We start from the raw sequence: 26323 nt of genomic DNA on the forward strand, positions 1-26323 counted from the left end.
TAAGGGAAAGAGTAGTTTTAGTACCCTTGCCTAGGGGAATGGGTAGTTTAAGTACCCTTTCCTAAGGTAAAGTGTAGTTATCGTACCCTTTTCTAAGGCAAAGGGTAGTTTTAGTACCCTTTCCTAAGGGAAAGGGTAGTTTTAGTACCCTTGCCAAAGGGAAAGGGTAGTTTTAGTACCCTTGCCAAAGGGAAAGGGTAGTTTTAGTACCCTTGCCTATGGCAAAGGGTAGTTTTAGTAACCGTTCCTGACGGAAAGGACAGTTTTAGTACCCTTGCCTAAGGGAAAGTTTACTCTTTGCTAGTTTTAGTACCCTTGTCATAGGGAAAGGGTAGATTTAATACTCTTGCCTAAGGGAAAGGGTAGTTTTAGTAGCCTTGCCTACGGGAAAAGGTAGTTTTAGCACCCTTGCCAAAAGGAAAGGGCAGTTTCAGTATCCTTGCCTAAGGCAAGGGGTAGTTTTAGTACCCTTGTCTAAGGAGAGGATAGTTTTGGTACCTATTCCTGAGGGAAAGGGTAGTTTTAGTACCCTTGCTTAAGGCAAAGGGTAGTTCAAGTACCCTTGCCTAAGGCAAAGGGTAGTTCAAGTACCCTTGCCTAAGGCAAAGGGTAGTTCAAGTACCCTTGCCTAAGGCAAAGGGTAGTTTTAGTACTCTTGTCTAAAGAAAGGATAGTTTTGGTACCCTTTCCTGAGGGAAAGGGTAGTTTAAGTATCCTTGCCAACGGGAAAGGGTAGTTCAAGTACCCTTGCCTAAGGCAAAGGGTAGTTTTAGTACCCTTGTCTAAGGAAAGGATAGTTTTGGTACCCTTTCCTGAGTGAAAGGGTAATTTTAGTACCCTTGCCTAAGGCAAGAGATATTTTTTGGTACCCTTTCCTGAGGGAAAGGGTAGTTTTAGTACCCTTGCCTAAGGGGAAGGGTAGTTTTAGTATCCTTGCCAACGGGAAAGGGTAGTTTAGTACCCTTGCCTAAGGGACAGGGTAGTTTTTGTGACTTTGCCTAAGGGAAAGTGTACTTCTAGTACCCTTGTCTAAGGCAAAGGATAGTTTTAGTACCCTTTCCTGAGGGAAAGGGTAGTTTTAGTACCCTTGCCTAAAGGAAAGTTTACTTTTTGTACCCTTACTCTAAGGGAAAGGCTAGCTTTAGTACCTTTGCCATAGGGAGAGAGTAGTTTTAGTACCCTTGCCTAAGAGAAAGGGTAGTTTTAGTAGCCTTGCCAAAAGGAAAGGGCAGTTTCAGTATCCTTGCCAACGGGAAAGGGTATTTTAGTACCCTTGCCTAAGGGAAAGGGTAGTTTTAGTACCCTTTCCAAGGGAAAGGTTAGTTTTAGAACCCTTGCCTACGGGAAATGGTAGTTTTAGTACCCTTGTCTAAGGGAAAGGGTAGTTTTAGTACCCTTGCCTATGGGAAAGGGTAGTTTAAGGGTAGTCCTAAGGTAAAGGATAGTTTTAGTACCCTTGCCTAAGGCAAAGGGTAGTTTTAGTACCCTTTCCTAAGGCAGAGGGTAGTTTTAGTACCCTTGCCCAAGGGAAAGTGTTCTTTTAATACCCTTTTCTAAGGGAAAGGGTAGTTTTAGCATCCTTGCCAAAGGAAAAGGGTAGTTTTAGTACACTTGCCTACGGAAAATGGTAGTTTTAGTACCCCTTCCTAAGGGAGGGGGTAGTTCTAGTAGATTTCACTAAGGAAAGGGGTAGTTTTAGTGTCTTTGTCTAAGGAAAAAGGTAGTTTTAGTAACCTTGCCTAAGGAAAAGGGTGGTTTTAGTATTCTTTCCTAAGGGAAAGGGTAGTTTGAGTACCATTTCCTGAGGGAATGGGTAGTTGTAGTACCCCTGCCTAAGGGAATGGGTAGTTTTAGTACCCTTCCCTAAGGGAAAGTTAGTTTTAGTACTCTTGCATTAGGGAAAGGGTAGTTTTAGTACCCTTGCCTAAAGAAAAAAGGTAGTTTTAGTATCCTTTCCAAAGGGAAAGGGTAGCTTGAGTACCCTTTCCTGAGAGAAAGGGTACTCAAATCATATTAAACACGTATGTTAAAGTGTGTAGAGGCTCAAGAAGTCAAGATCCCACATCGGTTTATATGGCAGCTATATCAGCTTATGTACTGATTTGCGCCATACTTAGAACAGTTATTGGAAGTCATAACAAAACACCTCAAACAAAATTTTAGCCAAATCGGATGAGAATTGCGGGCCCTATTGGCTTAAGAAGTCAAGATCCAAGATCTGTTTATATGACAGCTATACCAGATTATGAACCGATTTGAACCATACTAAACGCGGTTGTTGGAAGTGATATCAAACACCATGTGCAATATTTAAATCAAATCGGACGAGAATTGCGCCCTCTAGAGGCTCAAGAAGTCAAGACCCAAGATCGGTTTATATGGCAGCTATATCAAAACATGGACCGATATGGTCCATTTACAATCCCAAACGACCTACACTTATAAGAAGTATTTGTGTAAAAATTCAAGCGGCTAGCTTTACTCCTTCGAAAGTTAGCGTGCTTTTGTCAGACAGAAAGACGGACGGACGGACGGACAGATCGAACGGACATGGGTAGATTGACATAAAATATCACCACGATCAAGAATATATATACTTTATGGGGTCTCAGACGAATATTTCGAGTAGTTACAAACAGAATGACGAAATTAGTATACCCCCATCCTATGGTGGAGGGTATAAAAAGACAGCCTTGCTCCTGTAGGGTGCCATGCCTTCAGTCTTAACCAAACTCGTCATGGCGACTTTATCAATGCCAACCACAAGGAGAGTTCTTTCCTCCTTCTCCTCCATGTGAAAGACATTCCACTTCTCTGCGACCAAACCTTGGTTTTGCTTGCCCAAAAATTTTAACATGCGTTTCGTCGCAAATTTCCAGCCCCGTCCTTGCAATTAATATTTTAAAATTTTTTTCTATGTAATAAAGGTTTGTCTCAATTTTTCCTTTTTTTCAAACGTTGCAATTTTGTCAACAATCTTCTCAATACTTACCCACAACACCCTTATCGAATTTGATTTTGGTCAACAATTGCGCACTATCGTTGGGATGTTCCAAAACCAGTTTGGTCCGACGATAATTAAGGAAATTTCTTAAGGTTATATCAGCATCGGGGGTGATTTCTATTTCATTCGATTCATTCCAGATGACCACACCCACCAGGGCAATGAAAATGTTTAGGGGCACATAAAGCTGTAACAAGGATACAAAAAAAACCCCTTATTAGGAATATGGATTTCTACAACGACTTCAATTAATTACCGCATTCATGATATTGGCCAAATCTTTGCAGTGCTGATGCACTTTCTTTGTATTCTCACTAAAGGACTTGTAGGCCTTATTATCCACCACAATGACAATTTCCACATAGGATGAGTGTTTGTTGGAATTGTAAGGACCACGTATCATATTGTTGTCATCATATGAACGTTTGTACTAAAAAATAATAAAAATCGTTAGAAAATTGAAAAAAATATTGTTGGATTTATTATAGAAAGCAAAATAAAAACCCGTTTTTAAAGTTTTAGGCAAAATGTGATTGCGATTGCAATCACAAAACAAGCAAAATAAAGTAGCGCAAGACAAGAAACAATTATTTAAAAATAATTATAAAGGCTCTGATTCACTAAAAATGTTTAACAAACTTGGTAAGATTTTTCTGAAAAGTTTTTAAATTGAAAAGATTTCACTGAAAATTTTCAAAAAAAAAAAAAAAAAATTGTGAAAAATCGAAATTTGTTGTATCTCCCTATGTATATTTAAAATTAGCAATACTTTTAAATTCATTGTAAAATGTAGACAACATTCATTCCATATGAAACTTACTCTCAGTATGCGATTAAATTCGGCCCCATCAATATGATTGACCACATTGGGCACCTTGTTTTCAGCGACCTTTTGTAGAAAGTCCTCTTTTTCATTATGATGATCGTGGTCATAGCCACAGGTGGCATTTTTGTTAAAGTCCGAATGTCTGTAGAAGAAGAAAAAGAAAGAAAACCATTAAAAAATTTATAAAAATTGGATTAAATAGTTTTTATACTGAAACATATATTGGGTTGCCCAAAAAGTAATTGCGGATTTTTCGTATAGTCGGCGTTGACAAATTTTTTCACAGCTTGTGACTCTGTAATTGCATTCTTTCCTCTGTCAGTTATCAGCTGTTACTTTTAGCTTGCTTTAGAAAAAAAGTGTAACAAAAGTATATTTGATTAAAGTTCATTCTAAGTTTTATTAAAAATGCATTTACTTTCTTTTAAAAAATCCGCAATTACTTTTTGGGCAACCCAATATATAACTAGCTGAACCGGGCCCGCTCCGCAACACCTTCTTTTACTTTAAATGGAAAAAAAAATTATCCTTGGGATATTTATTTTCGGCAATTAAAGAGTTGTCCCCCAAACACTTGACCCCAAAATTGGTTAACAAATTCGTTTTCTAATCTCGAATGCATTTCATTTGAGCCACTTACTGACCTTGAGCCACATATTGCCATAATCGGTAAATTTTTACTCTTTGGAGGGTGTTTTGGTGCCCCAAATACATCATCCCACATTTGGATATCAGAATCATATCCTACTCCCAATTATTTCTATTTGAGCCCCATATTGCGATGACCAGTAAATAAATGCTGTTTGTAGGGTATTTTGGGATAGGGGTAGACCCCCGGAAAATTGCTTCCGAATGTGGTTATCAATTTCGTACTCTACTCCCCAATACCTTTCATTTGAGCACCACATTGACGTGGTCGGTAAATATGAGCGATTTAGGGGTGTTTTGGGTAGTGGGGTGGTCCCCCAAACACTTAGCCCTGAAAATATATCAGCATATCAAACATCATTTATTTGAAGCCCATATCGCCATTGGCCTCTAAATTGGTTTTCTAATTAGCTTTTTAATCTTAAATACCCTTCATTAAAAACCCCTATCGCAAAAGTCAGCAAATATCTTCGGTTTGGGATATGGGCCCTAAAAACTATCCATATCGAGATTCTCTCTCTTTAAGACCCAAATTTTCATGGTGAGCAAATGTCTCCTATTTGGGGGTTGTTATGGTAGCAAATATCTCCGGTTTGAGCTATGGACCCTAAAAACTATCCATATCGAGATTATCTCTCTTTAAGACTCAAATTGTCATGGTGAGCAAATGCCTCCTTATTGGCGGGGTTATTATGGGGGTGGGACGTCTCCTAGGCAGTTGGTCCCGAATGCTGATATCAGATTCGTGGTCTACTACCAAATACCTTTCATTGGAGCCCCATATATCTATAGTCGGCAAATATGACCGGTTTGGGGAATGGGGTCGGCCGTTCAATGACTTGGCCTTGAAAATATATCTCAGATTCGTGTTCTGCTCTAAACTAGCTCCTATTACAGCCCCATATTGGAAGTTGGTCAGTTAAAACGTCCTATATGGATGGTGTTATGGGAGTGTGGGGACCCTAAGGACACTTTTTCCCGAATATTGATATCAAATTCGTTCTTTACTCCCAAATACCTTTCATTTGAGCCCCATATTGCTATGGTCGTAAATTTATCCTCTTTGGGGGGTGTATATGGGGAGGGGCGGCCCCCCAAATAATTGGCTCCACATTTCGATATCAGATTTGTATTCTACCCTCAAATACTTTTTATTTAAGCAACATATTGCCATGATCAATAAATAAGTTGTGGTTTGGGGGAGTTTAGGGGATAGGGGTGAACCCCCTTCAAATACCTTTTATTTGAGTCCCATATTGCCATGGTCGGTAAATATGTCCGATTTAGGGGTGTTTTGGGGGTTGAGGTGGTCCCCCTAACACTTGGTCCGACAACTGAATATCAGATACGTTTTCTTATCCTAAATACCTTTCATTTGACTCCCATATCGCTGTGATTGGTCTAAATATATATTTGGTAGGTTTTGGGGGTGGGGCGGTCCCCCCCTAGGTCACTTATCCGAAATTTGGATGCCAAATTTTTATTTTTAATTTACAATAAGAGTGCACCAAAATTTCGCTTAAATCGCACAATCCATCAACGAGATCTGGCGTTTCTAAAAATTAGGGTAAGGGGGAGGGTCCGCCCCCCCCCCAGAAGAAAGAAGATGCCTTCTACTTCCTACCGTTGAACTATCCAGATCGCTTTAAAAAGCCCAATAACTTGCGAACGTCCACATCCGCTAAATCCGAAAGGTTCTCAAAGAAATGAGAACCTAAAGTGGAACTCCTTCTGACTGCTAGCGCGGGACACACACACAGAAGATGTTCTATAGACTCTTGCCGCTTGAGCTTCTGCAAAAGTTGTTACTGGCAACCTATAGTCTGTCGGCATGTTTTCCGATTAGACAGTGACCTGTCATGACGGACACAATGACTGAGATGTTTGTTCTAGCCAATGACACAGCACAGCAGTAGACCTCTTCAAGTCTAGATGAGGCCACATAGTTTTGGAATGCTCTCAGCCCCCTCTTTGTGACCACCTATCATTCGTTGTCCTAAGGGGCCTGGTCGTGAAAACTGAGCTTACATGTCGCTAGAGGCATTCCCACAGATTCCACTGTCCCTGGAGTGTGTAAGGTCGCAAGCTCGTCTGCTTTAGAATACCCTGGGATATCTCTGCGGCCCGGCACCCAGAACAGGTGAATTTTGAATTGTTCAGCATCTCGTTAAGAGATCTGCGACAGTCTAGGGCGGTTTTTGTGTTTAGAAATACGTTCTTCAGAGATTTAATGACTGACTGAGAAGATATTTATGCCAATCGTCGTAATGACATTATATCTTAGCCATTCCACCACTTCCTTACTTGCAAGGATCTCTGCTTGATACACTCTGCAGTGGTTGGGTAACCTCTTCGATATGACCAGTTCTAGATCTTTAGAGTACACCCCAAAACCCACCTGGTCGTTTAGTTTGTAACCATCCGTATAGAAGTCTATGTAACTTTTGCTACCAGGGATATCGTAGTTCCAATCGGTTCCATCAGGAATAGTGGTACAGTAATTTTTATCAAAAAGCGGCTCAGGTAGGTTGTAATTCACACTGCCTGGAACATCGGATATTGTATCAAGGATAACACGATGTCCGTAGCCGCCACATGACCAATGAGAAAGCTCCCTTAACCTCAGGCCAGTGGTCGCTGCAATTTGGGTAGCCACAATGTCCAGAGGCATACGAGGTAGCATTAAATTCAGTGCATCAGATGGTGTCGTCCTCAGTGTGGCTGTGATGTACAAACAAGCCATCCTTTGCATCCGGTTAAGTATTAAGCAGTAGGTGGATTTTTGAAAAGCCGTCCACCAGACCACAACACCATATACCATATAAGGTCTGACAACTGCAGTAAATATAAACAAGTAAACGCGTAATAAGTTCGCAGAAGGCCGAATATTGGGAACCCAAATTTGCAAATTTTGCCCATGAACATTCCACTTAGGAATAGGGGCAAACTTCTCACATATCAATGAGTGCAGTCCGATTCAAGTTTAAGCTCAATGATAAGGGGCCTCCTTTTTATAGCCGAGTCCGAACGGCGTGCGGCAGTGCGACACCTAACAGTAGGGGAACATTAGGAGAGGAAAACCACCGCTGAAAATTTTTACTGATGGTCTCGCCAGGATTCGAACCCAGGCGTTCAGCGTCATATTGGGAACCCACCACCATGAATTCTGCTTAAAATGTATACAAACTAAATTTAGTTGAAGGGCTTAATTTTGTTCTACATACCAAACTTCTGTCAAACCAGGAAAAATTAAAGCTTCTAGGAACCAAACAAGGATGATCAAGAGGCCGGTTTATATAGGGCTATATGAGGATATAGACTGATTTTTGGCCTACTTGGCAGAGTTGTTGGAAGTCATAACAGAACACTATATACAAAATTTCAGCTAAATCGGACAAAAATTGCAGCTTCCAGGGGCTCAAGAAAAATCAAATCGGGCGATCGGTTTTTATGGATCGATTTGAACCGTACTTGGTGCGGTAGTTGAAAGTCATAAAAGAACATCAAGTGCAAAATTTTAGCCAAATCGGAAAAAAATTGCGGCTTGTAAAGGCCCAAAAAGCCAAATCGGGCGATCAAGGTGCAAAATCGGCTTGTAAAGGCTCCAGAAGCCAAATCGGGTGATCGGTTTATATGGGAGCTATATCAGATTATAGACCGATTCGGACCGTACGTGGCATAGTTGTTGGAAGTCATTATAAAACCCTACAGGCAAAATTTCAGCCAAATCGGACAAAAATTGTGGCTTGTAAGGGCTCAAGAAGTCAAATCGGGTGATCGGTTTATGTGGTAGCTATACCAGGTTATAGACCGATTTGGGCCGTACTTGGCACAGTAGTTCAAAGTCATTACAAAACACTACATGCAAAATTTCAGCCAAATCGGACAAGAATTGCGGCTTATAAGGGCTCAAGAAGTCAAATCGGGCGATCGGTTTATATGAGAGCTATATCAGGTTATAGACCGATTTTAACCGTACTTGGCACGGTAGTTCAAAGTCACTACAAAACACTACATGCAAAATTTCAGCCAAATCGGACAAAAATTGCGGCTTGTAAAGGCTCAGAAAGTCAAATCGGGCGATCGGTTCATATGGGAGCTATATCAGGTTGGAGACCGATTTAGACCGTACTTTGCACAGATATTGAAAGTCATAATGGAACACCACATGCAAATTTTCAGTTAAATCGGACAAAAATTGCGGCTTGTAAAGGCTCAGGAAATCAAATTGGGCGATCAAGAAGCCAAATCGGCTTGTAAAGGCTCAAGAAGTCAAATCGGGCGATCGGTTTAAATGGGAGCTATATCAGGTTATAGACCGATTTGAACCGTAATTGGCAAAGTAGTTGAAGGTCATTACAAAACACTACATGCGAAATTTCAGCCAAATCCGACAAAAATTGCTGCTTGTAAAGGCTCAGGCAGTCAAATCGGGCGATCGATTTATATGGGAGCTATACCAGGTTATGCACCGATTTGGACTGTACTTGGCACAGTTGTTGAAAGTCATAACGCCAAGTGCAAAATTTCAACTAAATCGGACAGAAATTGCGGCTTCCACGGGCTCAGTAACACAGTTGTTGGAAGTCATAACAGATCACTACATGCAAAATTTCAGCAAAATCGGATAAAAATAGCGGCTTCCAGGGGTTCAAGAAATCAAATCGTGAGATCGGTTTATATAAGAGCTATATCAGATTCTTGACTGATTTGGACCGTATTTGGCACAGTTGTTGAAAGTCATAAAAGAACACCAAGTGTAAAATTTCATCCAAATCGGACAAAAATTGCGGCTTCCAGGTGCTCAAGAGGTCAAATCTGGAGATTGGTTTATATGGGAGCTATATCAATATCTGAACTGATATGGCCCATTTGTAATCCCCAACGACCAACATCGATACTAAGTATCTGTGCAAAATTTCAAGTGTCCAGCTTTACGCGTTCGACGACCTCTATCCTGATTTCGACAGACGGACGGACATGGCTAGTTCGACTTAGAATGTCGAGACAATCAAGAATATATAAACTTTATGCGGTCTTAGACGAATACTTCAAGGTGTTACAAACGTAATGACTAGATTAGCATACCTCCATCCTATAGTGGTGGGTAGAAAAATAAACAAAGGGTGTTATACAACATTAGCATTGAAAAGGCCACATCTTAAATCGCCATAAACTTGAATACCCAGTTAATTGGAAACATGTTGAGCTGCAACCATTCATGTGGAATGCAGTTTAACCACAATCAGCTTACCAGATCCCATGCAAAGTCAACTCAAAGTGATTTATTTCATTTGGATCAATTCATAAGAGATTTTCCTTCAACACTATCCCACCCCCAAGGCTACACCCTTTGTCTAACTAACTAACCAACCACTTGTCGTATATGTAGATATACATACCACATTAATGCAATGAAGAAAACAAAAACAACAAGGAAAAAAAAAACAACAATTTGTAACAATAGAAAAACTACAAAATGAATTGATTTACTATTTACTTAATGATGATTATTAAATTTTATTACCAAAGTGACATTTGAAAGCGTGCCATGGCACAGCAACAACAACCAACAACAACAACCACCATGAGACCATATCACACCGACGCCAATTGTCGCAGTATTCAATTACATACATACAGCGTGTCATGGTTTCAATACAATTCCTACTATGCTCACTATCACCTTAGTGAAGCGCCAGCCGCAGTCAACGTCAAGGCGTCGCTGCTTAGCTGCCTTGGCCAACACACGACAGGCGGATAATAGGGAAACTGGATGAATGGTTGGTTGGTTGTTTGGTTGTTTATTTATTTGTATGTAGCACAGCGCCGTTCTTTTGTGGTTGTGTTGTACTGCGTTTGCTTCTGTGGTTGCCAACCGGCCAAATCCATTGGGGAGGGGACAACAACGAACATTTAAATAAATATTTGTTTATGTCACATTTGGCAAATAAACCACTTACCCTCTGGGCGAATTGCAATGACAAGTGCGACTTTTATAGGGGCCAAACAGACAGGAGATTTCGACTCAGCAATGTATAGATTCTACCATAAACGGAAATTCCCTAATTACTTTTGGCAAATAAAGTTGGCTATTAAGCTTTAAGAGAAAATTTTGTGAACATTTGATTTGTAAAGGGTGATTTTTTAAGCTATTCTCTTTTTGGCAACACTGGTTTTAACAGCTCTCGCAGGTTTCGTGTTTTGTTATACTGTGAAACATCTTCGGAGACCACCGTAGCGCAGAGGTTAGCATGTCCGTCTATGACGCTGAACGCCTGGGTTCGAATCCTGGCGAGACCATCAGAAAAAAATTTCAACGGTGGCTTTCCCCTTCTAATGCTGGCAATATTTGTGAAGTAATATGCCATGTAAAACTTCTCTCCAAAGAGGTGTCGCGGCACTCCGTTCGGACTCGTCTATAAAAAGGAGGCCCTTAGCATTGAGCTTAAACTTGAATCGGACTGCACTCATTGATAGGTGAGAAGTTTGCCCCTGTTCCTTAGTGGAATGTTCATGGGCAAAATTTTAAATTTTTTTTCATTTTCAAACATCTTCAGTTTGGTCTATAATTTTACCATGAATCGTCTTGCAAACGAACAACGCTTGCAAATTATTGATTTTTATTATCTAAAAGCGTGCTTTGTTAAGAAAGTTCATCGCGCGCTTCTTCCATTTTACGACACAGCTCATTTATGGCTCAATTGATGGGTAAATAAGCAGACTTGTCGGTTTTGTAGTAAAGATCAGCCAGAAGCATTGCAAGAGCATTCAGAAAAAGTCACTGTTTGGTGCGGTTTATGGGCTGGCGGCATCATTGGACCGTACTTCTTCAAAGATTATGAGAATCGTAACGTAACTGTGAAGGGTGAGCGTTAGCGTGAAATAGTATCCAACTTTTTTTTGCCCAAAATACAAGACAATTGTATGGACAGTTCTATCGATTCAAATTAAGATTTTTGAAAATCTTTCCTATAGCTCTTAAAAAATCACCCTTTATGTTTGACCCTTTTTGGGTGGTGTTTTTGGTAAGTTGGAGGGGGAGGGTGCGCCGCCTCCCTTTCGATATCGGAAAATTATATAGCCTATGTTTCTTTCCAGACCAACCTACACTACCTGTGAAAATTTCGAGTGAATGGGTTCTGCTGTTTTTGAGCCTATACGGAACAAACAAACAAACAAACCGAGTCCCATATAGCCATCTTTGGCTTATATTGCCATTTGGGGAGTTTTTGGGGGGTGGTACGAACCCCTATACTTCGACCCGATTTTGTATGACAGGTTCGTAATCTACTCCCAAAAATCTTTCATTTGAGCCCCATATTGATATGAAAGTTCAATTTATCTGCATGGAGGAGTTTTGGGGTTAGGGTGACTTCTTGGGTACATGGACCCAATTTTCAATAACATATTCGTATTCTACTCTTCAGTACCTTTCATTTGATATCCATATTAGCCTTAGCGGTCCTTTTTTATTTTGGGTGGTGTTTTTGGGGTAACGTTCCCCCGTTACCCCAAAAACACCTCCACCTCTTTTCCGATGTCAACAAATTATAAATCCTATTCTTTCTTCTTGACTATATTCGTTTCTACTTCCGAATACCTTTCATTTGAGGTCCATAGTCATGCTCGTCCAATAAACTTAATTTAGGGGGTTTTGAGGTTGGGGCGGTCCCCCATTTAGTTGGACCCGCTTTTTGATATTGATTCGTAGTCTACTCCTGAATACCTTTCAATTGAGCCGCATATTGTCCTGATCGGTACACTTCTATTTTTGGGTAGTACTTTTGGAGTATCCTTCCGATATCAAGGTGGAGTTTTGGGGTTGAGTCGGTCCGATGGGTATTTAGACTCAAATTTTAATACCATATTCATATTCTACTCTCCAATACCTTTCATTTGATACCTATATTGTCCCGATCGTTCCACTTTTGATTTGGGGTTGTGTTTTTGGCATAAGGGGGAGGGTCCGTCCCCATTCCGATACCGACAAATTATATAGCCTATGTTTCCTTCAAGACCAACCTACACAATATGCGAACATTTCGAGAAAATCGGTTCTGCCGTTTTTCAGTCTATACGGAATAAACAAACCGAATTCCATATATCCGTGATTGGCTAATGTGCCCATTTTGGGCGTTTCTGTGGGGGTGGGGTGACCCCCTATACTTCGACATGAATTTGTATGCCAGATTCGTTATCTAATCCCGCATACTTTTCATTTGATACCCATATTGTCCTTATCGGTCCACTTTGGATTTTTGATGGTGTTTTTGGGGTTACGGTGGGGGGTGCCCCTCCTTCCGTTATCAATAAATTATAAAGCCTATTTCTACTTCCTGACCATATTCGTAATCTACTCCCGAATACCTTTCATTTGAGTCCCATATTGTCATGATCGTCAAATAAACCTATTTTAAGGGGTTTTGGGGCTGGGCGGCCCTTCAGGTACTTGGTCCCAACTTTTATTATGAAATTCGTACTCTACTCTTGAATACCTTTCAGTTGAATCCCATATTGTCCCGATCGGTCCACTTTTATTTTTGAGTAGTACTTTTGGGTTAAGGGGAGGGTCCGCCCCCCTTCCGATATCCAAAAATTATATAGCCTATCTTTTCTTCCAGACCAACCAACATAATGTGTGAAAATTTCAAGATAATCGGTTCAGTTTATTTCGAGTCTATACGGAACAAACAAACAAAAAGTGTTTTTTATCCCCTCCACCATAGGAGGTGGTATACTAGGAGGTATACTAATTTCGTCATTCAGTTTGTAACTCCTTGAAATTATCATCTAAGACCCCATAAAGTATATATACACTTAATAGGCATGACATTTAAAGTCGATCTAGCCACGTCCCTCCGTCTGTCTGTCGTAGGCACGCAAACTTTCGAAGGAGTAAAGCTAGCCGCTTGAAATTTTGCACAAATACTTCTTATTAGTGTAGGTCGGTTGGGATTATAAATGGACCAAATGGGTCCATGTTTTGATTTAGCTGCCGATCTTAGATCATGACTTCGTGAGCCACTAGAGGGCACAATTCTTATCCGATTTGGCTAAAATTTTGCATTAGGTTTTGTTATAACTTCCAAAAACTGTGCCAAGTATGGTTGAAATTGGTCCAAAACCTGATATAGCAGTCATATAAACCGATCTTGGGTCTTGACTTCTGGAGCCTCTAGAGGGCGCAATTCTTATCCGATTGGAATGAAATTTTGCACAACGTGTTTTGTTATGACTTCCAATAACTGTGTTAAATTAGGTTCAAATCGGTCAATAGCCTGATATGGCTGGCATATAAACCGACTTGGGTCTTGACTTCTTGAGCCACTAGAGGGCGCCATTCATATCCCATTTTAATGAAATTTTGCACGAAGTATTTTGTTATGGTATCCAATAACTGTGCTAAGTATGGTTCAAATCGGTCCATAACCTGATATAGCTGCCATATAAACCGATCTTGGGTCTTGACTTCTTCAGCCTCTAGAGGGCGCAATTCTTATCCGATTTGAATGAATTTTTGCACAAAGTATTTCGTTATGATATCCAACAACTGTGCCAAGTATGGTAGCTGTCATATAAACAGATCTGGGGATTTGACTTCTTGAGCTTTTAGAGGGCGCAATTCCTTTCCGATTTGGCTGAAATTTTGCATGACGTATTTTATTTTTACTTTCAACAACTGTGTCAAATAAGGTTCAAATCGGTTCATAACCTGATATAGCTGCCATATAAACCGATCTGGGATCTTGACTTCTTGACCCCTAGAGGTCGCAATTATTATCCGATATGCCTGAAATTTTGTACGACTGATCCTCTCATGACCATCAACAAACGTGTTTATTATGGTCTGAATCCGTCTATAGCCCGATACAGATCCCATATAAATCGTTCTCTCTATTTTACTTCGTGAGCCTCAATGGGCCCAATTCTTATACGAATTGGCTGAAATTTTACACAGGTCTCAAACATATAATTTAATTGTGGTCCAAACCGGACCATATCTTGATATCGTTCTCATAGCAGAGCAAATCTTTTCTTTTATCCTTTTTTGCCTAAGAAGAGATGCCGGGAAAAGAACTCGATAAATGCGAGCCATGGTGGAGGGTATATAAGATTCGGCCCGGCCGAACTTAGCACGCTTTTACTTGTTTTTATATCTCTATGTACATATTATGTCTTCCAATTTCTATGAACTCACCTAAATAATAAATGCTCATCCTCCAGTTGGCCATCACTGCCAGAATGTATGAAATATGTGTCAATACCATCGAAAATGACACCATTGACGCCACCATTACACGTCGATACCGCCACATACGATTGAGGCTTATCACGTATGGAACCCTGGAATTGTAAATTGAAAATGGCAAGCATGAAAGACACATGCAGCCACAGTCAGTTACAGGATATTAAATAAAATGACATGAAAGGAAGAAAGAACAAAAAAGAAAAAAAAAAGAAAAAGAGACAACAACGATCCTTCTCACCTGATAATGGCACAAATCGATTTCAGTCTTGGTAAAGGTTTTCACAGTATGTCCTTTGGTTGAGTTCGAATTCTGATAACGTAGAAAATGCTCGTCGGGCAGTAGGTTGTCGTTACGTTTCAGATCAATTAAAATGCGTTGACCCTTGTGATGATACGTTAATGTGATATGGGGCACATGAAGACCATCCTGCAAAAGGAAAGAAAAAGAAAAATAATGCCATTTCATTGTATTTTAATTAAAGTTTCATCAGACGATTGTCGTTAATGTTGGGTGTAAAAATGTTAATGGCTTCATCAACACTAACGGAGTGAATTTCTAATATTGTATTGGTTGGGTGAAGAGGGTCGTGGGGGGGGGGGGGGGGGGAGAGTTGAAAGTCCTACATAAAGAAGGATAAGGTACACTGAAATAATATCACCAGTTTAGCTTAAGAATAAGACAAGGTTTTAATTAAAGGTTTTAATTTTTAAAAATTCTTAAATATTTTTTTTAATAAAAAAAAAAAAATAAAATATAATTTTTAAATTTAAAATATAAGCACTACATTTGTAAAATATTAACATTTTGTTTAAAGACCAGCAAATTAAAAATGTTCGTCCATTTTAACTCTGTATGTTCTTAGTGTATATATACACCTCCATTACCAACAACAAACTGTTAAAGTGAATGAAATGGTCTTAACACCATCACTTTAAGTGCCTCCCGCTGTTCCCCCACGACTTGATTTGGAATTCTTATTCAGTCACTGTCCATTATCACTTCTTTTAAGCATTGACTATGGTTTCATTGCAGTAATGAGAAATTAGATCGAATGTGATGGCATGTCCCACAGTGGTTTAAAGGGTGTTCTAAAACATTTTTGCAGTACAAAAAATTTAAATTTGCAGAACTGTTATTCCTATAAAATTTCCCAAATTCGTTTGCTACACCTTTTTGGAGAGAAGTTTTTCATGGCATAGTACCTCACAAATGTTGCCAGCATTGGGAGGGGAAAGCCACCGCTGAAAATTTTTTCTGATGGTCTCGCCAGGAATCGAACCCAGACGTTCAGCGTCATAGGCGGACATGCTAACCTCTGCGCTACGGTGGCCTCCATTTCTTTTTAGGCAAACAAAGAATAATGAATAAGATCTGTTATGCTATTGGAGCTATATCAAGATGTAGTCCGATTTTGACCATAAATGAATTGAATGCTTAACATTGAAGAAGTCATTGTGTAATATTTCAGTCCATCCGGGTAAGAATTGTACCTTGTAGGGGCTTAAGAAGCAAAATCGGGAGATCGGTTTATATGGGAGCTGTATCAAGCTATTGATCGATTCAGAACATATTAATCACTTATCGTGAAGGTCATGAGAGAAGACGTTGTGCAATATTTCTGCCAAATCGGATGAGAATTGCGCCCTCTAGAGCCTCAAGAAGTCAATATACAAGATCAGTTTATATGGCAGCTATACCAAAACATTGACCGATTTGAACCATACTTAGCACAGTTGTTGGAAGTGACACCAAAACACCACGTGCAAAATTTCAGTCAAATCGGACGAGACTTGCGCCATTGGGGAAGCCGTTGTACATAATTTCTGACAAATTGAACAATAAGTACGCCCTCTAGAGGCTCAAGAAGCCAAAATCCCAGATCGGTTTATATGGCAGCTATATCAGGTTATGTACCGATTTGCCCCATACTATGCACAGTTGTTGGAAGTCATAAAAAAACACCTCATGGAAAATTTCAGCCAAATCGGAAGAGAATTGGGCCCTCTAGAGGCTCATGAAGTCAAGATCCCAGATCGGTTTATGTGGCTGCTATATCAAAACATTGACCGATTTGAACCATACTTAGCACAGTTGTTGGAAGTGACACCAAAACACCACGTGCAAAATTTCAGTCTAATCGGACGAGAATTGCGCCGTTGTACATAATTTCTGCCAAATTGGACAATAAGTGCGCCCTCTAGAAGCTCAAGAAGTCAAAATCCCAGATCGGTTTATATGGCAGCTATATCAGGTTATTTACCGATTTGCGCCATACTAAGCACAGTTGTTGGCGGTCATAACAAAACACATCATGAAAAATTTCAGTCAAATCAGACGAGAACTGCGCCCTCTAGAGGCTCAAGAAGTCAAGATCCAAGATCGGTTTATATGGCAGGTTATGAACCGATTTAAACCATACTTAGCATAGTTATTGGAAGTGACACCAAAACACCACGTGCAAAATTTCAGTCAAATCGGACGAGAATTGCGCCCTCTAGAGGCTCAAGAAGTCGAGACCCAAGATCGGTTTATGTGGCAGCTATATCAAAATATGGACCGATTTGGGCCATTTGCAATACCAACCGATCTACAGCAATGAAAATTATTTGTGCAAAATTTCAAGCTCCTAACTTTACTCCTTCGAATGTGTTTTCGACAGACAAACGGGCGGATGGACATGGTTAGATCGACTTCAAATGTAATGACGATCAAAAATGCATATTCTTTATGGGGTCTTAGACACATATTTGGAGATGTTTCGAGGGGGGGGGGGCGGACCCTCCCCCTTACCACCTTTTTCAAAAACGCCAGATCTCGGAGATGGGTCCACCGATTTAAGCGAAATTTTGCATACCATCTTATTGTACCCCAAAAACACCAAATTGATATAAAATTTTGGGGTCAAATAAATTGGGGGGACGCCCCATCCCAAAATCCACTCAAACGGACATGTGTACCAATTTGGACAATATGGATATCTAATGAAAGGTATTAAAGAGTAGATTTCGAATTTAGTATACAAATTCCACTCTTAATTTTCGAGGGGTCCCCTACCCCCAAAAAAGCCCCAAGTGAACACTTTCTCCGCTTTGGGCATTATGGGTATCAAATGAAAGGTATTTAAGAGTAGAGTACGAACTTGGCATTTAAATGTAACGTTAAGTGTCAGGGGTCCCCCTCCCCCAAAAACACCACCCAACAGGACACTTTAAGCGCTTTGGGCAATATGGGTATCACATGAAAAGTATTTAAAAGTAAATACAAATTTGACACAATAAAATTATTTTTGGTGTCTGAGGGCCCTCTCCACCACCCAAAACCTCTCAGCAGGACAAATTTTTTGGATTGGGACAATATGGATATCAAATGAAAGCTATTTAAAGGTAGGGTCCAATGCTGATATAAAAAATTATTTCCTGATGTCTAAGGCGCCCAAGGCTCAAATGAAAGGTATTAGCGACTAGAGTACGAAACCGATATATGGGGGTCCACCTCCCCCCAACAAACCCCCCATACCGGACATATTTGCCGACCATAGCAATATAAAGCTGAAATTAAAGAAATTTGGGAGTAGAGCACCAATATGATATCCGCATAGAGGCGAAATATCAGAAAGGCCGTACCAGCACCTCCAAACAGGACTTATTTCCTGACCGTGTCATTCTTAGTCTCACATAAAATAAAAGAGTGAAAGAAGGCCCAGCGGAGCTGTCCAGCTAGTTCTTTGTTTGTCGGTTTGTTCCATATAGACTCAAAAACGGCTGAACCGATTACCTTGACATAGGCTATATAACTTGTTGATATCCGAAGGGGGGCGGACCATCCCCTTACCCCAAAAGTACTACCCAAAAATAAAACGTGGACCGATCCGGACAATATGGGACTCAAATGATAGGTATTCAGGAGTAGAGTACGAATTTCATATTAAAAATTGGTTCCAAGTAAACGGGGGCCGCCCCGACCCCAAAACCCCCTAAAATAGGTTTATTGGACTATTATGGCAATATGGGACTCAAATAAAAGCTATGCGGGAGTAGATTACGAATATGGTCAGGATGGATGAATAGGCTTTATAATTTGTTGATATCGGAAGGCGGGCGGACTCTCCCCTTACCCCAAAAGTACTAACCAAAAATATAAGTCGATCGATCGGGACGACATGGGACTCAAATGAAAGGTATTCAGGAGAAAAGTACGAATTTCATATTAAAAATTGGGTCCAAGTAAACGGGGGGTCGCCCCGACCCCAAAACCCCCTAAAATAGGTTTATTGGAAGATCATGACAATATGGGACTCAAATAAAAGATATTCGGAAGTAGATTACGAATATGGTCAGGAAGGAGGAATAGGCTTTATAATTTGTTAATATCGGAAGGAGACGCACCCTCCCCCGTTGACACAAAAATACCACCCAAAATCAAAAGTGGACCGAAAAGGACATTATGGGTATCAAATGAAAGGTATTGAAGAGTATGATACGAGTAGGGTATTAAAAATTGTGTTCAAGTACCCAGGAAGTAGTTCTAACCCCAAAACTTCATCAAGCAGACAAGTTCAACGTTCATATCAATATGGGGCTCAAATGAAAGATGTTCGGGAGTAGATTACGAATCTGGCATACAAAATCGGGTCTAAGTATAGGGGGTCATCCCAGCCCCAAAAACGGCCCAAAAGGGCATATCACTCGGTTTGTTTGTTTGTTCCTTATAGATTCAAAAACGACAGAACCAATGTTCTCGAAATTTTCACAGATTGTGTAAGTTGGTCTGGAAGGAAACAAGGCATAATAATTTTTCGAAATCGGAAGGGGGCGTACCCCCTCCTTTACCGCCCGAAATCAAAAGTGGACCGATAGGAACACCATTGCTATCAAATGAGAGGTATTGGGGAGTAGATTACGAATATGACATTAAAAATTGAGAGTAAGTGCCCAGCGGGCCGCCCCAGACCCCAAAACTCCCCCAAACAGACATATTGAACGTTTATGTCAGTATAGGACTCAAATGAAAGGTATTCTGGATTAGATTAAGAAAATGACATTAAAACTTGTGTTTAGGTATTTAGGTGGCGCTTAACCTCCTTAAAAAACCTCAAATAGGATTTTTGACCCATAATGACACAATGGAACTCAAATAAAAGATATTTGAGACATATTGAACGCTTATGTCAATATGGGACTCAAATGAAAGGTATTCAGGAGAGGATTAGGAAATCGTATAATCTTTAGGTATTTAGGTGGAGCTTAACCTCCCTAAAATACTTCAAATAGGTTTTCTGACCCATAATGACAAAATGGAACTCAAGTGAAAGATATCTGAGAGTAGAAAAGGAATGCAGTTTTGGGGCCAAGTGTTTGCGGGTAGCCACAAAGCACTTATTTCCCACACATATCACTATGGGGCTCAAGTGAAAGATTTTTGGGAGTAAAGAACGACTTGATACCTATTTTAGGGCAAAGTCCTTAAACGTCCTTCAGCCCGTAAATATTTATCGACCATGGCAATTTTGGGATTCAATGATAGGTATTTGGGAGTGGAGCATGAATTTGACATCCATATTGGGGCGAAATGTCTGAGGTACCATACCATCCCAAAAAGCACTCCCCTTCAAATGGATTTATAGACCAATCACGACAATATGGGGCTAAAATGAACTAAAATGACTATGGTAATATGGGGCTCATATAAAAAGTATTTGAGAGTATAACACGAAGCGTTTATTTACTTTAAGGGCCAAGTGTCTGGGTGGCCACCTCATTTCCAAAATACACTTCAAAGTCTGAAGAAGTTCAAAGTAAGGTAGAAGGGAATAGAGCGAAAACTTGCCCATGAAAATTTCATTAAAAAACAGGGCATACTTCTAAAATCTGTCCGATTGGAGTTTAAGCTCAATGGTAAAGAACTTGTTATAGCCGAGTCTCAACGGCGCCCGCCAGCCGATACCTCTATGGGGAGAAGTTTGCTTTGCACTGTATTAAGTCTTAGTCCCATCAGGTGTTAGATCAAGGCTTTCAAGGCTTGTGAAAGTGTGAAAGGAAGAAAGTCTGGCAAATGTAGTTCTAAAATTTCGAAATAAAATTTTTTATTTTTTTTTTTCACAATTGGCCTCCAATTTGAACATTTTGCTATTCTTCTCAGAAGCCTCTAAAATCACTGCTTAGATATTATTCACCGCAGTAGAGATGAGTTTTCTAATGCTAATTTCTCTTTTGCAACTCACTTAAAATTCATGCCATGAAGCCACATAAAAACCCATTGCCGCACGCAATAAAATACAAATTGTTTTTCATTTGGCCAAACGAAATAATTTCATATCCCAGCGACAGACGACAGACCATACAAGGAACGATGCTCTTGAGTTTTGTTCTTGGTTGGAATTTAAAGAAAATATTTTTTTGTAATTATTTTTGCATTGCCTCAAAGGCGGGAAAAGTAATTCGGAATCCAAGTGTTATGTTCGAGGCGACATGCAGAGCTTAATAATGAGACCAAGAAGTGGTTTGGACAATTATGGGCGAAATTTAAAGCACTAAGAGTAAAATAGGAGTAGAAAAATATTTAACTTGAAAAGTGTTTGTGGGTGAATGGATAAAGGCCTTAGCTAAAAGCCTAAATTAAAGAAAGTTAGCGAACTCGAATAGCCAGTAAGGGGGGTCGTGGATTCGATTCTCACCAAAAGCTTTGGTATTTCGCTACTGTAGTACCATAATGGACCAAAAGCTGTCTGAGGACATCTGTAACGGACTGCCCCTATTCCCTCTTCTAACCTAATACAGGTATTGGTAGTAGCTAAATCATGGCTTTGAATACTTCTATACAGCTAGTCCTCACTACACTTGGCCTCAGTCCATTCCTATTGAAATATAACCCTCTCATGTTTTTCCTCAATTTTCTGCTCTTTCAAAAAAAGAACAAAATACTCTATAATCAAAATAATGGAGCAAAATTCTAAATGGAACATAAATTTTATTAGGAAAATTTATTAAAACGCCTTCGAGCTTTTCTCTTTAACTCCCTCCCCCCTCACAAAAAAATGCCAGACATATTAATAACATTTGCCAACATTTCTATGACACACCTTCATATTGCATGTTCAACTGAAATTATGGACCATTGTAGGTCAGCATTTTAGGCAGGAGTGCAACAAATTAACAAACCTTTCTCAATGACTTATGTCAACTAATTTGAAAAGTTTATGCGAAATGTGTGTGAAATGGCAAAAAACAAACTTTGTATTTGCGTAAAGTGATGTAAATGCGTTAACAAACATGCGGGAGGTGTTTGGAATGGACTAGGCTACCTTCGTTTTTAGGTGTGCTTAACGTGTGTGCCATAATAGGAAAATTCTTATACTAATCACCTGCAGCTGTCCACCTGTGGCATGTGAGTCAAATTATTGCTTTGGACAATATTTGCCTTGAAAACGCAAATAGCATGTAAGAAATTGATACTGGTTGTGGAATTGGCTAAGAATTGAAGGTTTGTCCAACAAGCTATTAAAATGGTCTGGGAAATGTGGGTGAGTTTTAATTTGTAAATTATAAGCAAAATATTAAAAAAGCATGGAAATTTGATTTTGGCAGAAAATCTGGTCAGAATTTGCCTTTTTTTTTGAATTTTTTGAAAACTTTCTTTATAGAAAATTTTTTGAAAATTTTCTTTATAGAACATTTTTTGAAAATTTTCTTTATAGAAAATTTTTTTAAAATTTTCTTTATAGAAAATTTTTGGAAATTTTTCTTCATAGAAAATTTTTTGAAAATTTTCTTTATAGAAAATTTTTTGAAAATTTTCTTTATAGAAAATTTTTTGAAAATTTTCTTTATAGAAAATTTTTTGAAAATTTTCTTTATAGAAAATTTTTTGAAAATGTTCTTTATAAAAAATTTTCTTTTTTTGAAAATTTTCTTTAGAAAATTTTTTGAAAATTTTCTTTATAAAAATTTTTTTGAAAATTTTCTTTATAAAAAATTTTTTGAAAATTTTCTTTATAGAAATTTTTTTTAAAAATTTTCTTTATAGAAAAAAAAATTCTTCTTTTTTGGAAAATTTTTTTTGAAAATTTTCTTCTTTTTTGGAAAATTTTCTTCTTTTTTGGAAAATTTTTTGAAAATTTTTTCTTAGAAAATTTTTTTTTTTTTTTGAAAATTTCCTTTATAAAATTATAAAATAAATAAATAGATTCCTCTTAAAGAAAATTTTGAACAAAATTCTTATTGTCTGATAGACTGATTCCCTGGCTTAGGAAGATATACTCTGCTTATATCAGGACATGAAGGTCATTTTCATTCCGAAAGCAGGAAAACCTTACCACTCGAAGGCGAAAGATTTTTGTCCTATTAGTCTGTCATCCTTTATGCTGAAGACTCTTGAGAGCTTCATAGAAACATATCCTGGGGCAAAGATCCCTGGAGATCGCCTATCGCGGCACTTGGATGTTTTGCTGAATAGGAAATTTAACTTAAATTCCAACATTTTGGAAAGGACAAGAAAGGCAACACTTGTCTAATACACCTGCAAGAGAGCCATTGGCATGAGTTGGGGGCTAAGACCGCGCGTCATGCACTGGGTATATACTGCAGTTGTCAGATCTATAATGCTATATGGTGTTGTGGTCTGGTGGACGGCTCTTCAAAAGTCCACCTACTGTTCAATTGCTGCGAACACTGCCGTGAGGCTAAAGGAGGTTTCTCTTTAGTCATGTGGATTATATCCTACTTGAGCTGCTTTTTTATAAAAGGTACTGTACCACTATTTCTGATAGATCTCTCAACGAGATGGCTAAGAGTTCAAAATTCACCTCTTCTGGGTGCCGGGTCACAGAGATATCCCATGGAATTGTAAAGCGGACGAGCTTGCGAGACTAGGAACTACATTACACATTCCAGGGAAACTGAAATCTGTGGGCGTGCCTCCAGCGACATGAAAACTAAGTTTTCAGGACCAGGCCCGAGGGACAACGAATGATAGATGGTCACAAAGAGGGGGCTGGGAGCATTTCAAAACTATGTTGCCTTATCTAGACTTGAAGAGGTCTACCGCTAAGTCATTATGTCCGTCATGACAGGTCACTGTCTAATCGGAAAACATGCTGACATACTGAAGTTTCCGATTAACGACTTTTGCAGAAACTGTGAGGACATAGAAGAAGAAGAGAATATAGAACACCTTCTGTGGGTGTGTGCCACACTGGCAGTCAGAAGGATTTCCACTTTAGGTTACTTTGAGAACCTGCCTGATTTAGCGGATGTGAACATTCGCAAGTTATTGGGCTTTTTAAAGCGATCTAGATGGTTCAACGCTGGGAACTAGAAGGCTACTTCATTCTTCTATACCTGTGAACACAATGGACGAAAACGTATAAGTGAGTCCGATGACAGACAGCCACTGAAAACTAACCTAACCTAATTTAGGGGGACCTCATTTTTATAGCAAAACTTAAGAGGATGCCCTTATGCAGGGACTTGCATGTCGCTTGACGTTACGTACGAATCATGGCTAGAATATCAGAGGTGGATTGCTATCAAGATTGCTGAAGATCTCACAAATATCGTATGCATGCAAATTCCTGCACAAAGGCATCCTCTTATTCTCTTACCCATTCCTTCAATCAAAAGAGATTTATTCAGAAACTTCTGTTTGATCTCCTCGCCTCATTCTTAGATTTATTGAAAGCTTCACGGAATTCGTCCCAGCCTTCTGCTGTGTGCTATACTCCTTTCTGAGTACCTATAATACTCGTTACCTCTTAACATATTAGTCCTACACGAAGAAACTCGTTTCGGACATGATTTCGGAAGGCAGAGTACAATACATAAATCTGTACATGTAAATTTTTTTCTACACTTCTTTTAAATGGCATTGTTACATAATTCTGTACTACTTCTTGCTTTCCATCCCGTGCTCAACTTGGTGAAATTGAATTTTAAAGCATTTTTTTAACTTTGATCCCACAGAATTTGATTTCATTCATCAAAATGTTTGTTGGACGAGATGAGTGATTCACAAAATCGTCTCTCGAATGCTCTTGATGATGTTGCAAGATTTGAAATATATGTGAAATAAGTTTCCACCAATAATAACCACAACTTAATTACTTCAATTAATTACTTACCGTGTCCAAGGTATGACGCAGCTCTCTTTTATGTCTCGCATGATGAATTTTTGGATATATCACAGAATGCGATGAGAAATCATCAATGGCGGCTGCTGCAAAAGCAGCTGAACTAGCACCCGTCGTTGATAGCGTGGACGCTGGCAATGATGCTGGAAAATATACCAAAAAAAAAAAATTTAAAAGAACAACATTAGTAATCACCAAAGAGCTACAAAATAATGAATTCAAAGCAAATATATCCCACAAAGACCCAAGTGACATTATCACCGTGATAATGTGAAAATAACAAAGTTTTAATGGCCATTACAAAATCGCATTAAAAGATATTTGAAAGTCATCGAGTTGCATTCACACACTGATATCGCATTGCCAGTCACACCATCCACAAGCCACTCACTGTATGCCATGCCAACAATCAGGTAGGTATTATGGTGGCTTATTCTAAAGCCAAATACTAGCATTTGTATGGGTAAGTTTTAGAGTTTGGATTTCTCTTTTTTTGCATTTGACAACTTAAGATTACTAATTATAAACTTTTGTAGGAGTTTATCAAAGGAATGAAGAAAAACCAAAAAGAGAATACCTTTAAAAGTAAGACAAAAAAAAAATTAAAAATAAAAAAAAATAATATGATGGTGAACAGTGGGATGAATTAGAATTAAAAATCAGAATTTTATTTCTTAGAGTTGGCACAGGAATGACCATATTACATTAGGTGTCATCACGGGATAACTATGAGCACAGGCTGGAACTTTGGGCTCCGACTTGTGTGGTGAACATCGTTATCACGGGAAGCTTAGCTGAAAGCTGGAAAGTTTCGTTTTTATGCGGAGTAACTGCAGCGTGCAGGCACCGATTTCGAGAGAAGAGTCTCAGTGGCACTGGCTCTTAATTAAATACTGAGTGTCAATGATGCTCGAAATGGCAGGGCGAGTTATTGGCGCCTTCAAATAAACAATGGCCAACATCCGCGTCTGTTCCCAGGTTAGGGGCGGCTGGAGGTGAACATCGATGCATAGGATACATATGTGATCCCACAATACCCATGCGGCTGGGGCGCTGGGCCAGTAACCCGCCCCGCAAAACTATAAGAATCACTCTGAGAAACAAAAGAATAATAACAAGTAAAAGTGTGCTAAGTTCGGCCGGGCCGAATCTTATATACCCTTCATCATACATTAAATTTGTCGAGTTCTTTTCCCGGTATCTCTGCTCTGCTGTTGCAGGCTATAGACCGATGCAGACCATCAGTTGAATGTCATGAGAGAAACCGTTGTTCAAAATTTCAGCCAAATCCCATGAGAATTGCGTTCTCTAGAAGTTCAAGAAGTCAAGATTCCAGATCGGTTAACATGGCAGCACCGATTTGCGCCATACTTAGCACAGTTGTTAAAAGTGACACCAAAACACCACGTGCGAAATTTCAGTCAAATTGAACGAGAATTGCTTCCTCTAGAGGCTCAAGAAGTCAAGAC

General features: G+C 39.3%; 1 protein-coding gene across 3 annotated transcripts in view; it reads right to left on the reverse strand.

Moving 5' to 3' along the window:
• LOC106080661 (disintegrin and metalloproteinase domain-containing protein 9) overlaps positions 1–26323 on the reverse strand; it is a 388621-nt gene that overhangs the window by 15451 nt on the left and 346847 nt on the right. For all 3 annotated transcript variants that reach the window (XM_059361923.1, XM_059361924.1, XM_059361922.1), the window contains 6 exons: positions 24846–24997; positions 14969–15157; positions 14680–14825; positions 3825–3972; positions 3261–3434; positions 2993–3191 (listed from right to left, as the gene is read on the reverse strand). In XM_059361923.1, the coding sequence (XP_059217906.1) occupies positions 2993–3191; positions 3261–3434; positions 3825–3972; positions 14680–14825; positions 14969–15157; positions 24846–24997 (1008 nt within the window). The remainder of the gene's footprint in view (positions 1–2992; positions 3192–3260; positions 3435–3824; positions 3973–14679; positions 14826–14968; positions 15158–24845; positions 24998–26323) is intronic.

Source organism: Stomoxys calcitrans, chromosome 2 (genome assembly GCF_963082655.1).
Source record: "Stomoxys calcitrans chromosome 2, idStoCalc2.1, whole genome shotgun sequence".
In the NCBI taxonomy this organism is placed as follows: domain Eukaryota; kingdom Metazoa; phylum Arthropoda; class Insecta; order Diptera; family Muscidae; genus Stomoxys; species Stomoxys calcitrans.